Source organism: Parasteatoda tepidariorum, chromosome 6 (assembly GCF_043381705.1).
Source record: "Parasteatoda tepidariorum isolate YZ-2023 chromosome 6, CAS_Ptep_4.0, whole genome shotgun sequence".
Taxonomy (NCBI): Eukaryota; Metazoa; Arthropoda; class Arachnida; order Araneae; family Theridiidae; genus Parasteatoda; species Parasteatoda tepidariorum.
Window position 1 is genome coordinate 71,524,745 of NC_092209.1, and position 17,838 is coordinate 71,542,582.

At 28.8% G+C, this 17,838-nt stretch overlaps 1 protein-coding gene across 50 annotated transcripts in view; it reads right to left on the reverse strand.

The window, feature by feature from the left end:
• LOC107455144 (collagen alpha chain CG42342) overlaps positions 1 to 17,838 on the reverse strand; it is a 160,818-nt gene that overhangs the window by 25,634 nt on the left and 117,346 nt on the right. For 29 of the 50 annotated variants that reach the window (XM_071182525.1, XM_071182534.1, XM_071182535.1 and 26 more), the window contains 5 exons: positions 17,018 to 17,125; positions 15,682 to 15,726; positions 14,936 to 15,067; positions 2,661 to 2,786; positions 2,497 to 2,577 (listed from right to left, as the gene is read on the reverse strand). In XM_071182525.1, coding sequence (XP_071038626.1) covers positions 2,497 to 2,577; positions 2,661 to 2,786; positions 14,936 to 15,067; positions 15,682 to 15,726; positions 17,018 to 17,125 — 492 coding nt within the window. Of the gene's footprint in view, positions 1 to 2,496; positions 2,578 to 2,660; positions 2,787 to 14,123; positions 14,205 to 14,935; positions 15,068 to 15,681; positions 15,727 to 17,017; positions 17,126 to 17,838 lie in introns of all 50 variants that reach the window. The other 21 variants (XM_071182547.1, XM_071182531.1, XM_071182524.1 and 18 more) reach the window with 4 other exon arrangements.

Genomic DNA, 17,838 nt, shown 5'->3' on the forward strand with positions numbered 1-17,838 from the left:
ACTAGTAATTTGATACTAGTACTATTGATAGTTTTTAATGCTACATTTTATAACTTCTTATTTCATAAAAAATTTTCTTTTCCTTTTTTTTAAAGAAGAATAATTTGCCTTATTATACATGAGAAAAGACAGCTCTTCCTATAAAAGTACGACTTATAATTAAAAATATCGTTTAAAATGCAATAGCTAAATTTTTAGTAACTACTTATAGCAGTGTTTCCCAAAGTGTGGTACACGTACCCTCAAGGGTACGGGAACAGTTTAGCGGGGGTACGTGTTCTTATGCAAAATACCTTGCAACAAACGAAAATTTCAAAATTTTTTATTTAAAAATAAAGCTAGTCATGAAAATTTATGATTATGTATTTTTCTATTGGTTATTTTTTTGCAGAGTTAACAGTTAGTAAATAGTGATATCAACAGCCAGTTGTGATTTTTAACTCTATTGCAATTTTTTATAGTAAAAAATACGTTCATTTTTTTATTGGTGGTACGCAGCGTTACGAAAAATTTAGAAAGGGTACACAAAAGTCTTAAGTTTATAGGAAACTGATTTATAGGAAACGAAATAAATAGCATATATCTTGTACTCAAAAAGAGAAACTACATATTTTTCTCTATATGACTAAGAAATTTATATGATGAGAGAAGTACTGATGCGAGTGAAAGTATTAATGAAGTTTCATATAAAGAAAACTAGCATACAATAAATTCTTATTTTTATCAAAACAAATAAGATGCAACTGATTATTTAACTTACTATTCGTGATATCATGAATGTAGGATATACAATAAAAACAAAAAATGAACGCAGTAATATAAATGTATTTTGTTAATATATAACAGCTAATAATATCATGGTAATAATAATAATTAATAAATTAGACAAATTGCTATATTTGAATGATGATATACGTGATACCATAACTGAATATCAGATATACCATAATTGAATAAATATTTCGATGGGGTGATAACAAAAGGGAGTAAGACTTCGTACTAGAAAGATAGAAGGCGTAGAAGTAGACTCTATCTAAGATATCATAGATGAATCGTTGACGGATCATAGCGTGTGATTGGATCCGTTGGAAAAAGCATATAATAGGCTGCAGTACATTTAAAGAAGAAAATTTGATGCAAAACAGATATACCAGAATTAAATCAGTCATTTTGTTTCACACAAAAAATGGTATTATGGGTATAATAACCTTTAGTAAATGATACAAAACATATATAACTTGAATAAATTTGGGAAACAACCTTCAAATAAATTGTTTCCTTGTCAGATCTACTTTTTTCTAGGAAATAGAAGGAAATTTTTATGCTCGAACACACGCATATTAAATGTACGCATATAAATAAATACGTACATTCTATGCACGTACATGAATACAAATCTATATCTTATGTACGGTTTTAAGTGTTTCACGTACACAATATGTACGTACGTACGCTGTACATAAAAGGAATCATATATATAAAGGCACGCTGTATGCACAAACGCATGTGCGTTGTACATAAATAGATTATAATTACATAGTATATGCATACATTCGCACATAGTCTGCACATACAGACATGCAATGGACAAATGATGTGTACAAATAAACATAGACGGTATGTGTATATAAACTGATGTATTGGGTGTTAATTTAGTAAAGTTAAATTCCTTTTGGGGAAAATTATTAAGTTCTTCTTATATTTCTATTTCTTATATATGAAAATTCACAAAAAAATAAGATTGTCTATTTTAAAAATTAAAAAAATTGTATAAATAAAAAAACGATCAAAGCACTACCAAAAAAGGAAACAACACGTACGTTTTAACTTAATGACCAAAAACTCGTTAGCTAAGATTAATTTGTAGTTCAAAACTAGTTAAGGCTTCAAAAACCAAAATATTCTAACAATTTAAAACAAATAATAATTTAGGTTACGGAATCACGTAAAAAAGAATTTTCTGTAAACAAATAATTTTTTTGATCAATTCTGACTTATGACCATCGAAATACTGGTGGATAGATAACGTAATCTAGGATATGACCCCTGAAGTTTCATCAGATACCAGTTAAAAGTTTAACATCTTAATGCTAATTTTTCTTTTTATGTTATGTGTTTACACCTAAATGCACAAATGAAAAAAATAACATTTATTTAACACTCTTTTATCTAAAATTCAAAAATATTTCTTATTAAAAAATATAATTTTTTTTTTAGTTTTTTGAATAATTATAAAAGCTTTGAATTGATATTATAAAAAATTTTAAGATATTTCCAAAGTTAACAATTTTAAGTAATAAAATACCAATTTGAACGAAATATTTCGAATGATCCCTGAAAAAACTTTAAAACATGATTATTTTTAATATTCTTTTGAGATGCATTAGATGAAAAATTATTCAGAGTGCCTTTAATACCAACTATTAATTGCTTGTAAAAATATTAGAATTTCGCAGAATATAAGACACGCAATACGAAGTAGCCATAGTTACTCACTGGAAGACCGGGAGCACCTTGTGGTCCGGGAGCTCCATCAACTCCATCTAAACCTGGTGGACCCATATGACCTCTTTCACCCTAAAAGAAAGTTATATAAAGTTGCTAAGCATAAAAAATAAAAATAGAGATTTTTTCCCCATAAAATATTATAAATTGCGTACTTGAAATCCAGGCAAACCGATCACACCTTTTTGTCCCTTTTCACCTTTTTCTCCTGTAGCTCCCCGATCACCTTTTGGTCCAGTCTCCCCAGGTAAACCTGGAGGAGCACTTTTTCCTGGTTTTCCCTATAAATATAAGAGCAACAATTTTGTAATGTATTAATGAAGATTCTAGAGGGAAATTACATACACCACAATTCTCCATTGGCAATATTTGATATATACACTGAGTGGCCAAATTATTATGACCACCCCTTCAGTACGGCGCAATGCTCCCCTATACGGCACAATGTGCGTCAAACAGTTCATTCAGAGACGTTCACAGTTGCTCCTTGATTAAGATCACTTGCAATTTGTCACACTGTTGCTATCCTGTGGCGCTGCACAACCCTGGCCAGCCTTCTCTCTGATCGAGCATTCAGTACCCTGTGACGACCACAAGTCTGACGTTGAGACCCGGTTTTTTGCTTGATTGTTCATTCTTTGTACACATTAACAACTGCCGCTCTAGAACACTTCACAAGTGCAGCCGTTTTGCTGATGCTCGTTCCGACACATCTCGCACCCACAATCATTCCACGTTGAAAGTCAGTTAAATCACTTTTCTTTCCCATATCTGAGCAAGCAACACAGTATAACTGATGACTCACTTGTCCAGCATTCCCGTGTTATGGTTATCTTGCCCTCTAGCGGCAACGCTGTGACGCAATAACTCATTTGCATAAAACTCTGAGGTGGTCATAATAATTTGGCCACTCAGTATGACATGAGGGAATGNATGCACAGGGCAGAGGGGGATCCTGCCTTCACTATTGCACGCCACACCGGCCCTCAACAAGGCATTATGGTCTGGGGTGCCATTTCCTTTGACAGCCGGATCCCTTTGGTCATCATTAGAGGTACACTTACTGTACAGCGGTACGTCGACGACATCCTAAGACTTATTTTGCTACCGTTCCTTTTGCAGCGCCCTGGGCTGGTTTTTCAGCAGGACAATGCCAGATCACATACGGCACGCGTTGCTATGAACTGTCTGCAATCTTGTCAAACTTTTCCTTGGCCTGCCAGATCACCAGATCTCTCTCCCATCGAGCATGACTGGGATATGATGGGAAGGCGATTGGATCTGGGCACAGAATGTTGATGACCTCGTTCGACAATTGGATCGAATTTGGCAGGAAATACCACAAGAGACCATCCGGGAGCTTTATCGGTCTATGCCACGCCGTGTGGCAGCTTGTATCCAGGCGCTAGAGGCAGGTCAACACCTTATTGAACTTGTTACTGTAACGTCTGTAACTCTGCAATAAACTATTCAATTGTTCTGAAATTTTAATCATTTACTATTCTGTACATTGTCTTCCTATCCACCAATTTTCGTTTCAATAGGACAACTCCTTCTTGCTGCGTCGATTTTTTTGTTATAGAGTGTATATATATATATGACCAAACCAAATACAATTTTTAGAAATATAAGAAATAATTCCTTCGATGAGCGATGCAAAAAAAGCACATAAGAATTCAAATTATTGTGAAGCAATGTTACAAACAAAATTATTAAATATAAAAAAAACGATGTGCCAGATTAGCAACAGAAAATCTGTAACATAAGACATACAATTACTTTTAAATTGTCTTCTTTTATATTGTTTTAATTAATTTTTAATAGTTTGTATTATCTCTAACTATTTTGATCTAGAGTGCTGTTCAGATACTTAATACAGTTTCTTGAAATTATTCCTTAATTAACGATGACTTAGATTAACAATTTAGACGCACAAGTATTGCGTCAATATAATTTTGTATTAAATACTAGTGTTAGTCAATGTGAGTATGTTACAAGTTAAACATGTCTAGCGATGTCCTTTAACGTATCAATAATAGCATTAGTTTGTTTGAGGTATATTAATTATGAAGCATTTGTATATCAGGCATTCATGTTTGTAAAATGAATGGTTTACGAACGCATATTCACCAATGATATACGCAATTTAAATCAGGGATTTTAAATCCGTCAGCTAAATTCGTACCTGTAATCGATTATCACACTTCTGAGCGTTTTGAGATGCTAAAATTCGATAATTCTTAATAGTTACTTCTAATGACGCTTATAATACTGGAGGGATGAATTGATTATATGATGATATGAACGGCTTAATACAAGCATTAAAAATACCGATTTCTTGCAGTATATAAGCAACAATGGATAGGACTGCTTTTTTATATTATAAATATTGTAAGAATAAAGCATAACTATTAAACTCATCTTTTATATTAAATAAATAATCCCAAAGAAACTGCAACAGTAAGATATTGTCAGATAAAAGACTTCGTTCTCTTCAAAAATATACAAATCGGAAATAACAGTCCATATCTTGCAAGCTCTAGTAAGTCTTGAAAATGGGGGTTTGTTTTTGTTCTTCTACTATTTATGATCTGTTTCCTATTTATTGTTCTTATGACATTTTATTGATTTCCTATTATTTTTCCTAATATGCTGTTATTTGTTATTTATTTATTTTTGAAGCGACCAAATATTTTAATCTGGTAACACCTTTTGCATGTTATCTTCCTTGATATCATTTTATTCCACATAAATTTGACTCTATTTTCGGAAATCTTCTAATTATTTAAACTTTTTAAGAAATTTAAAATAATCTATGTAAGTTTTGAACACACTATTGGGTACGGTATCGACATCTTTAAACCCTTTTACAACAAGATTTTAAGAAGCTCTGGTCTATATAATTGTCTCTAAGGATGTCTTATTGCTATCATCTCTCTCTATTAGAACTAGTTGCATTATTTTTTGTCTTATTTAATACCCCAAAGTGATAGATTTTTTGGCGAAAGAAAAAAAGTATTCACTTCTCGTATGTAACTAATCATAAAATATTTCTTCTCCACCGCATTTAATTATGAAACAATATAAATTTAAAAAAAAAATGAAATAAGAAGGTAAAAAAGGGGACAGAAAAGGATTTAAGTGAATTGAATAGGATTTGTTATTGGCCAGTGAAGTGTATAAAGTTCAAACTAAATTTTGCGCTTCAGGAAACTCATAAGTGCGTTGAAGAAAAACTTTGAGGGGGGAAGTTTCCTTTTATAAGTTTCCTTTTTCTTGAATAAAAGAATTAAGAAGTATTATAAAATAAGAATCTTGAGGTTTTCGGGATTGGATTTGTTTGAATTGATATGCCTATCATAATCTTTTATGAATATCTTTCTAATTTAGAAAGAAAAGAGTAATTTCGAAATGAGTAGGATTTATGTTAATTAACAAAAGTAGTACTTTTTATGGCAATAAGGTATAATCCAATTTTTGGATAGGAAAATATTATCAAAGAAATTTAAATTTTTGCAATGTTTTAATCGAATAAATTTTCTCAGAATTGTGGAACGGGAACTTTTAATATTTTGTTAACACTGAGATAGTATAAAATAAAAATTCATGTCAGTAATTTTTAATCTGATTTTGATTATTTTTTGAACGCCGATTTCAAGTGTGTAAATAGTTCTCCACTATCAAATTTACTTTTAGCAATGCTAAGTTAAAAAATGTGTGATTTTTACAGCCTCTTGCATTTTGTGATTCTGGAATTTTAAAACTAGTTTAGTCTTTATTTCGGAGTGTTGGTTTCAAATAAGAAAAAAAATTTTTTTTTTCATTGCTACTCTTTAAGATTCGTCGTTACTCTTCAAAATTGACTTTTGGACAAAACTTTTTGAAAAGATTCGAAAAGAACTACACAAATCTCCAAAATTAGAATGATAAAGTAAAATGGTTTCAATAATGAGGAGGTAAAATTATGTGAAATATTATAATCAGTTCATTTTAAAAACCATTGTATTAAAATAAGTAAATAAATAAAGATGTAAGCTTGTGTTCTCAAAACGAAAATTTTAATTTAACATAAAACAAATAAAAAAGTTTTTTTTTTCAAAAAAAAAAACATTAAATTCGAAAAAATATTTCTAGAAATTAATTCTTCTTTTTAATCTGAGCTCTACAAAATTTTTAGGCATTATTAAGGAATTTTTGAGAAGCGCAAAGTTTACATAACTTTCAGTTCCAAACTGAGAAATTGAAGTGGAAGCTAAAACGAGAAATGATCTACAAATAATCTACTACAATAATTAAGATATTCCTTTTATGCTTTTCTTTGTTTCCTGCTGAGTTTTTTTAATTAGACATCCCTTTTTTTATATTACCCAGGAAGAGCATTCTCCCTCAACAAAATTTTCCATTACACCCCTGAATGTAACCCCTATTTTATATGAATTATATTTTCAAATAGAGATTTCGAAAAGTTAACAAAGTGTAATTATTCATAGAAATTCCTTCGTCCCAATTTTGTTTTAACACTTTCTTTCATTACTAAAAGACATTTTCATAACAAAATAACTCGTTGTTAATATTTTACGAAAACTATTTTAAAGAGAAACGAGAGCATCTCATTTGCAATGTAATTTCTCCCTTCGTTTATTATTTACAATGAATGTTTTGAGTTAGTATTCTGCAATTTCGTTAATGCAATGTTAGCAAGAGAAATATTCTTTATGTTGTTTTAGATTTTCCTTTAGTCGTAATTCCCAATTTTGAGTACGTAGCTTTTATGACGTTTTTACATTTTAGAGAATAAGCTTCAATATGAATAATTTATGATAGCAGAATAACGATCCGGCTCAATTCAGACGAAATAGTATTTGTGATTAACTTCAGTCCAATTATTTTCCTGTTCACTAAGTTAAACTACATTAGGAAATAATAATTTAAGACACGATATTTTTCGTGATAGATTTATCAGTTAATCGTATTTTCATATTACGCTTTTCAAATCATTTCATATTAGTTTATAGTTTGAAAATGTGGTTGGTTTAAAAATAACTTTTTCAGTTAGGTTTAAAACAACTATGTTATTTTTAAAGTTAAATATTAAGAATTGTAATCATTTTATAATACTAAAATTCAGTTTTCATTGTTTATGTTTCTTTTGCAAATTATTTCTTTATTATTACATTTAAAATACATATTTCTAATTAAAAAAAACAACAACCGTTAAATGGGTGAACAATCAAATCATTTACAAAATAAATGCAGTAATGAAGGTAATGAAGTCCAAAGCAAATAATCATTGAATCCAATGCATGTGAAAATTATTGATTTTACTTCTATGAAAATTGAGTTTATACGCATTTAACCTAATGAGTATCGAAGTAGTATTTTAATCTGAATCAATAATGTAAGACAAAAAGAAAGTATCGGCAAACTTTATTATTAATAAATTCTTCAAAAGTTTTTGAAATTTTGGAGTTCATTCTCCTACCTCAGAATTCACAAGAGTTTTTCATTTCTACTTCTAGTAAATGATTAAAAGCTATAGTTATCACAGATAAAATTACATGTAGATGCATAAAGTTTTTATGCAAATAAATTAATTAGCTTGGTTAAATTCATGAGATTTGTTGATTCGAAATCGATTTGATTTATATGAAACAATTTTTCAATAATTAAAACTTTTCTGCTTGATCTTTTTAATCAAAAACTAAGATTTTATTTAAAAAAAATCACTTTGCTTTTTGCTTAAACAACTCAAATTATTAAGATCACATTCCAGATAAGTACATTTTGCATAGTTAGTGGAAAAATAACTTTTTGTACAATTTTCTCCGAGATAAAAAGAACAGCATAGAAATGTCTGAAAGTATTTCCAACAAGTACATAGCAGAAGTATTTTAAAGATAATAAAATAATGTTTCATTGCCAACCAAAATAAAAATTTTACAAGAGTAGATTTCAGAAAAATTGTTACGATTAAATTGAATTTTGTGTAAGATTCTTAAGTTTGAAATTGCAATACTTAGTGTTGCTTGAGAATTCGTATTTTAATTGTGGAAGTTTTTAACGCTTAGCGTAAATAAATATTTTAATCATAAATCAGTTTCATTGCATAAAATTAATGTATGATTATTATATTTCCGTTCTTGTCTTCTAACTATAGGGCCTTCAAGTGTTTAATACGCAATAAATTTGTATATGCATTTCAAAAAGAAATTTTAAATATTTTTCAAGCATATTTACGTGCAAATGTCAAAAAATGGGAAAGCAGTTACATCTAAGTTGATCTAATTGTAACTTTAAATTAATATAATACGTGTTAAATTTATACCTGACAAAATAAATATCAAACATGCATGTTTTAAAATAAAATAACACAAAGTAATTAAAATAAAATGAAAATTATACTTACAGAAAAAACACAGGTTAGTAAATTAAGTTAGAAAGATATGAAATCAGACGAAAACTAAACATGGAAAAACAAAATTTAACAAAATAGGATACAATTAAATGTAAATCAAAATTATATTGAAATAGAAAAGAAAATACACACAATTTTAGTAACATGCTGAAAATTATAAATACACATTAAATACAAAGAAAGGTTAGTAACAAAAACAATATACTTAATTAAATCAAACAAAAGCTATTATTTGAAAGAATGCGTTAAATTTGCTTTCCTAATAAGTAAGTACCTGTTATCGTCTAGACATTTTTATAACAATAAATAAAAATAACTCAACGTATAACAGGTGCTGATAATGTTGTGTAAAACGAAAAAATCGATGTAAAGGATGTTTTCGTTTTTATGCAAGGGTTGTTTATTTTATGTGATATGTAAATTCTACTTTACCAGCTAAATTTCACGTGATTTTCAGGAGGTTAAAATCACGTGATTTGAATTCTGATTTACACATGATTTGAAAGGATATTTAAGGTCATTTACACTCCATTTACACTCGATTACACACCAAGCAAAGTTTCCATTAATTTGAGTATCTGGGTTCAAGAACTTGGATATCACAGCTTTTAAGTTGCTAAACTTAAGCTACTGTTTTTAAAAATTGTTAACAAGGAAAGACTCTATGGTGTTTAGGGATAATTCTTAATTAGACAAGATCGTCATATATCAACCATAAAAAAATTTGAATATAAGATCTCTATTCTAAGAATTTTATAAAACTCAATATGATCGCCTCGCAAAAGATAGAATCTTGAAAAAAATTTCCATGAAAAAGGAATTCTTTGATAACATTCTTTCTAGGCACCAAAAAGTGAATTCTTGTTGAAGGTAACCGTACAAATTAGCAAATGACCATAAATAAATTTATGCTTTGTAATTAAAAACAATAATACTATCAACACTTACAAACTTTTGTATAAAATTTACACCTAAGAATTGTATTATAAAAGAGTCTGTTCCAAGTCACGTGCTGGAAGGTCAGACAATATGAGTTGTAAACCAGCTTAAAATGTTTCGTAAATATTGAGTTATCAACTAGATTTCTGCCAATTTGTAAATTTTTTTAAAAGTTTAAATTGATGGGGGGATTTTCTCAGTGATTTGACGGGAATTTTCTTGCCAAAGTTGGTTTGATCGATCCACATAGAAAATAACTGGATGACCAGACCATTGTGCGTCTTTGGATTTAAACTCGGTATACCAACCAAGAGCGGTTCTTTAAGCTAAGTCACTATGCCTCTAGCACAGCACAAATGTCACGAACAGCTTTTCACTGCCTTATAACCTTGATTAAAAGCAAAAAGAAGGAAATGTAAGAGCTTATTTTATTATGTATTTTTAATGTCTAATTTTTAACTTGACTTTTAATTTTAATGATCTGAATATTAACACTAAATTAAATATATATTAGCATAAATTAACTAAAAGAAAAAGACATTCGTTTTTGTAGAAGAATGCCTTATCTTTAAATTATTTAAAAGATTATACCAAACACTTTTCGCGACATATCGCATGTTAAAGTGACTTTTCCAGCATATTATGTTTGTAAAATAATCAAAAATTCTCATTTGAGAAAAAGAAATTTATAGGCATTGAAACAAAGTTACAAAATTAATTAATTTGATTGTGCCACGCGCGTGACATACGATAGAATCACCCAATAATTAATGTAGCAATCGGAGAACATAAACTTTTTAATGTTTTTCTTTCTGTCGCGAAGAAATTTTGATCGTCTTTATAAAGTAATGCTTTGATAAAAGAAGTATTATTAGTTATTAAATCAACACAATCTAATTCCCTTAGTTGATATATTCCTGTTGAGAAACAACATCTTTTTACTTGCTAAATTTGGTATTTTAAATGTTTAGCCGTTTTTATGATCTATCATAGCAACTGAAGCATCTGATAGGCTATAAAAATCAGTTAAGCGACATAAAATAATTTAATTAACTATTTTTTTAATTAATAAGCTAACGTTTGATAATTCTAAGAGACTCGAAAACTTTTTCATTGCTTTTGACATATAATACATTTTAGAACATAAAATGAAAATTAATTCATCATTTCCATTTCACACAAGTTTCAGATTTTAAAACATGTCAGCAAAAGCAGAAAAGAAATGCTAAGAAATGTATTTATTGACAGATTTTCTTATCTAATTAGAAAGGCGAATGATGAACATGCGTATAAGTTAAGATGAAAGTTTAGAAAAAAATAATAAAACATGCAATTTACTTATGTATCATGCATGAGTATTCCAAAAGTTAAACATCAAACAGAAAACTTGAAGATTTCTTTAAGAAAATAAATTTTCGTCCTTTGATAGTACTTACATTGCAAAAGATTTTTCAAAAAATATTAAGTCAGACATAAAAAAAACTTTAAAAAAAAAACGAAATAACTTATTTTCTGATGATTGGATTTTTACATAATGTGCTATCTCAATGGATTGAGTGGTAAACATCAAATATGCTAATTGATTAGTGTATACGATATTTTAAATCTTTCAAACGGGTTTTTTTTTGTTGACGAATTCGAAACTTTTACCATCATGTTTCAAATTACGGCTCCAGTATTTTATTCAAGACTGGTTGAAAATTTGAGCTGAAAGTTGAGAAATCGTTTTGAGCCGTAGCTCTTTAATTGCTTAAAGTAATCGAAATAGGTTTATACTCAATTACAGATAATTATTTACTTATTCAAAAAATAATTTTTTATAATTAATTATTTAATCTATTAAGCTTTAGAATTGTAAGGTATACAGAAATTGAATTCTCAAATTTAAATGAAAAATTGATTAGTCTCTGAATAAAATTTCAAGAAAAGTTGAAATTTTAATTTATTTGAGAACTATTGAACGAATTACATTCAAATTTTCAATTTTCATAATAAAAAATTCATAGTTTAAAAGGGTTTTAAAACTTTAACTCATTTTTTTATTTTATCCCTATTAAAGTAAATAATAAATAATTTCTGATAAATAATTATTACAGGGCATTGTCTTTTGATAAAAGCGAATAATTATGCAAAAATATTATTTTTATTTCCATGAATGCCAAAACTATGAACATACACTTACTTCAGTTTACAAATTGTAAACTTTTCAAATTGCAGCTCCCCCTAGAAGAGGAAAATAATCCGAATCCGTCAAAAAAAGTTACGCGAATTAAGAGAAAGTACGCTTTTGTGCCAAATTTCAACCAACTAAATATCACTCAATCGATTTAAATATCCCCCACTTAAATTAAGTAGCATAATTAAAATTCCTCACTTCCAAATTATTAAAATTTTATGTTAGTACGTAAAAATCTTATAAAAAGATAATAAGAGTAATTGTAAAAATTAATGCGATTTATAAATTTAATTAGAAGGATTTTTTTTGGAGACTTTTACCTGAACTGTTCCCCAGAAATATCAGCGCTATTGTTGAAATAATTGCATTAGTGTCTGCTAAATACCCGTAGAAAAACGACGATGGAGACGAATATTTTGCATTCACTATTTATAAAATATATGTAGGATATTTGTTTGTTTCAAAAAATGTCATTTCCAAAAAAAGTCTTAGTTCAGGAGTTCATGTGCCTTAAACTTAAAGTTAATCAATAATTTTTACTAAGCAATTTATCTTGGTATAAAGAATCATCTGGGCTTCAGCACGGAGAAAAAAATCTTGTTAAAATTACCGTACTCTATAGCAATCACATTTCTTGCAAAAAGAAATATTATTCTGGTTATAATCAAATATTTAAACCATTTATTTGCTATTTTTTCCTGCTTGCATCGTAACGGTTAACTGGAAATTCTGGTTTTTAAAATTATAGTTCTTATTACCACACATTTAGTAAGAAATACATAACTGAAAAATAAATTTTTATCAAAATGGTTTTTATGCCATGCTCTAAAGAGAACTGTCAAATTTTACCACATTTTCCAAATTTAATCTCATATTATAAAATCATATTTCATAGTTAATTTTACCAAAATCATTACCAAAGCTCATCGGTAAAACCTACCGTGCTTTTTGGTGTGAGATATAATTACGGTAGATTTTGCCATATTCCGTTAGTTTTGAAAATACTTTTTTCATAGTGAGAACGGAGAAAAATAAATGTATATAGATAAAGAAATTAAATTAATAAATTTTTTTTCTCCTACATAAAAGTTATCAAAATTCAAAATTCCTCATTTTTTAAAACTTTTCTGAGCGTAGACAATTCGAATTTGGAACAAATTTTCGAATAAGAAAGGATTAAATTACAAACGCTTATTATTTTCATGAAATTGTGGATTTTCTCAATGGTGATATTTTGCGCCATTTTTATCATTAGAATAGTCGACAGGCATTGGCTAAAAATGAGCAAATCTTGAGTTATCATCAGTCATGAATAATTGCTGCAAACTCACTACAGTAATAAAAATATATTATTCACTAGAGGACATTATTATATATGTCCTCGAAATAAAAGCTTAGATGATGCCTTCAACGAAAACTGTTTCAAACCATCTGCCCATACTAAAAAATAAATAAATAAATAAAAAGAATTTAAGAACAATTATCTATCATGAATAATTGTTGCTAACTCACTACAGTAATAAAAATATATTATTCACTAAAGAGCATTATTATAGATGAAGGCTATCGAAATACAACCTTAAATTATGCTTTCACCTAAACCTGTTTCAAACCGTCTACCCATACTAAAAAATAAATAAATAAATAAAAATAATTGAAGAACAATTATCTGTCATGAATAATTGTTGCAAACTCACTACAGTAATAAAAATATCATATTATTCACTAGAGGGCATTATTATAGATGAAGGCCATCGAAATACAACCTTAAATTATGCTTTCATCGAAAACTGTTTTAAACCGCCTACCCGTACTTTAAAAAAAAAAGAAAGAAAAAAAAGAATTGAAGAATTTTTTTATGGAGAAAAAGTTAAGGGAAAGTTTAAAGTGGAGGGAAATAACTGCCGCAATTCAAGTAGGAGCTCATGAATAGAAGAAAAAGGGGCTCTCAGTGAACAACAAAAATGTGTCTCTCTCTATTCAGTGGCAGATGAACATATGGAAAAGAGGCTGAAATGGTTGCAAAGAAGAGAGCAGAGAGCACAACAAAGCGGAGGAGAGTGAGGGGTATTATATGATCAATCAAACCTTTTTTCCTCGTCGTCCCCTCTCCCCCATATCCCCTTTCTCTCCGTGTTCGCCTTGTGGACCTTTACTTCCGGTGTCACCCTAAAACGAAACATCACACAATGTATTTTCGGTCTCTTTCTGTACTTTTCAATGCGGATTGTGGCTCGTTTTAAAGACTTTCAACTCTCTCATCTGAAGGATACGAGAGTTTTATTCAGATTTATGGTTATTGGGAGTTTTATACGTACGGTAATGATAACGCACTGGGAGTGAAGTTAAATCTGATACACATTATAAAACTATTCAGTGTCACAGTGCGTTATGGAAAAATACTAGAGCGTGTTAAACCACAAATAGCAAAAAGAAAGATGGGGAAAAAACCAGTGTGATTGATGGAAAAATTTCAAATGTAAATTATGCAATACGAATGAAAAATTACTGTATGTTTCGTTTATCGTCGAAAAAATTAGATTATTAATTAGAAAATATTTATCTACTTGGTGAAGATGGCATTGACGAACTTTTAAACTAGAATAATTCATAAAGTTAAAAATATTTCTTAAGAAGCTTCCCCCTCCCCTCCCAAAAATATAGAAGTTAGTTGCACACTTATTTTTTCCGTAGGAAAAACGTCTATCGTAATAATAAAGTTTTTACTTTGGATCTGAAATCATCGGATATATTTTTTTTAAAAACTTAAGTTATGTAAGAAAGTACGTACCAAATTTAAACATTTATGTATTACCAATCGCAATTTAAACATCATAGATGTACGACAAGTCGGATGTTAATGGATTAAACTGGCATTGGGTTTCAGACACTCGTCTTACCTTTCGACCTGGAGGTCCAGCAGGTCCAGGTGGACCGGGAGGACCAGGTGGACCTTCTATAAATCCTGTAGGGAAAGCGTTTCCGTCTAGTGTTGTTGTTAGACCACGTTCGCCCTTTTCACCTTTTTCGCCCTGAAATATGGAGATAAATTTTATTTGTATTTTCTGCAGCAATTAAATGGACCTTTTTTTCTACATAATTTATGCTAAATAACCATTTGAGTTTTTTTTTTCCCATGAGATTTATCACAAAAATATAAAAAAGAAAAGTCAGAATTTGTAAACATTTATTTATCGAAATATTTAAGAGAAAGGAAGAATAAACACAAAAGATAAATAAATACGCAAGAATAACATCAAAGATATGACATTTCATGACATTATTTTTATTGATCAAACAATTGGAATGTTTCCATTACTAGTAGAAAAAATCAAAACACGCTCATCATTAGAATAATAAACGATAATACATTAAGAAATTAGAATGATTAGAATGTGTTATTAGAATGCTACACAGACATTTGAAAAGAAAAAAAACCCCAAATAGACTGGAAATGAAATAAACCAAAGCATAACTGAAAAGATTTTGAGAAAATTTAAGATTAGTTGTACCAAATAAACTAAAAACAGTGAATGATACAAGGGGAAAAAAAGAGCAAAAAGTAATCAAACAGAATAACAAAACAATCCAAAAAACTGAAACAACTAATAACCAAACAGCAACCAATAAGAAGGCATCAACTTACAGCAGGTCCTGGAGCACCGTCAGTTCCGTTTTTACCATGGTTTCCCTACAACAGCACATTTTAGTAGAGATAATATTAAGTGAATATTATGTAATTCTATCAACAAAATTTATTATTATAATAATTAATTCAATAATAACATGTAAGCGGTATTTCGTTCAAAAAGGAAAAAATATATTGTCTAAATTTTTTCAATTAATTAAATTCATAATAATATGAATTAATTCTACAATAATTTTAATATAGCTGTTAAAATAAAAATAATGCAAATATATTTAATCAGTAAAATAATTCTATGTCTCTAAACTATTTTTATCTTTAATAACTCAGCAATTTTCAAATAAAATATTAATATTTTCATTTTATTAATTTCATTCTTTTAGAAATTTTCTATTGATATATCCATTTTCTTATTATATATCCAATTATTTATTGTCATCACTTATATATCCCATTATCTAAATAATTAAAGCTAGTTTTCTATTCATTTTTTTTAAAAATATTTTCAAAGAAAAATATAGTTAATTTAACTATTAGAAATGTTTGCTTGCTTGTATTTCAAATGATTTAATAAAAATTAGAAAACCTTTTACAGCAGTACTTTACTTAATCAAAAATACGAGCTTGTTCTAATGAAAAGAATAAATAGTTTCAGCAGTTATAAAAGTTTTGGAATATAAAATTGTAAGTTTTAGCTTAATATATAATTACATGAAAACAATTTCGATTTTAATAATAGAACTAAAATTTAAATTTTGTATGACATTTATAAGTTACTAAATAAACTATGCAACAAAATGTTTTTCAACTATAATAAAAATATTTGGCTTAAATATAATTTACAATAAAAATCTAACAATTAGTTTGTGATTAACAAAAAGCATACATTGCAAGGAATACAAGAGACATTGAACGATAAAGAATTTTTAGAAATTTATTTACATGCTTTACAGTGAGAGACGAAACGATTTTATGTAGAATGTAAAATATAAGAAAAAAAAAACAATGTTTAAAAAGTACACCACGAAAGACAACAAATAAAACCACGATCACAATGAAAAACAACAAGAATATGAGTAAAGGGGTTTTAGTGAAACAAAGCATACAAAAAACAATAATCAAAAGACATTTCAGTTATTAATTAATGAAGAAATTATATTTGCTGAAAATTAAAGACACAGAAACAAGAAAAATATGGAGAAACAAAAAAATGGAATTAAAAAATAATAGAAAAGAATTTTAGTTAGTTGTGGTTAGGGAATGTGGGTTTGGTTAATGATGCTGTTATTAGTGGTTAGGATAAAACACTGAAAACGACTTTTTAAAAGAGTCTCACTTTAATACCCCTGAGACCGGGTGTCCCAGGCAATCCAGGAGTACCCTGGTCTCCTTGTCGACCGGGAAGACCCGGTGCACCCATATATCCACGATCACCTTTTTCACCCTAAAATATCGGAAAGTTGGGGAAAAAAAGTTTGTTCATAAAACTATATTTTTGCATGAAATTCCACAGTAAAATTAGTTAGTAAAGTGAATAACACATTAAAAATTAGTCAAAGATGCATTGAAATATTTGTATAAAAATTTATATATTTCTATAATAAATTTGGAATAAAGAATTTAAAGAACCGCTGATTAAAAGAGCTGTGAGCATGACATCACGCTTTCGAGCCATTTCTACCAAACTTAAAAGTTCAGCAATATTTGATACTTTATTTTTTAGCTCTATCAGGCGGAACTATATAATTGGTTTTCTAAACTGGTAATCACTTCTTCATGTAACGCTTTCTAAGGGGGTGTACTGCACACGAATTTTGAAATAAAAAAAAGAAAATTCACTTTAGTTTTTAAATTACGTGTCAACTTGTAGTTTTGGAGTTCTGTGCCCACTTCTGCCGAAAAAACTAAATGAACTTCACATATATATGTTTTATATTTACACAGATGATTTTTCACATATGTTATTTTTTTGCATAAATTTTGTTGTTGTTGTAGTTCATTTACGTCAAGGTAGAGTTGCACAATGGGCTATTGGTGACGGTCTGGGAAACATCCCTGAGGATGATCCGAAGACATGTCATCACAATTTTGATCTTCTGCAGAGGGGATGGCACCCCCGCTTCGGTAGCCCGATGTACCTCCGCTTCGGTAGCACGC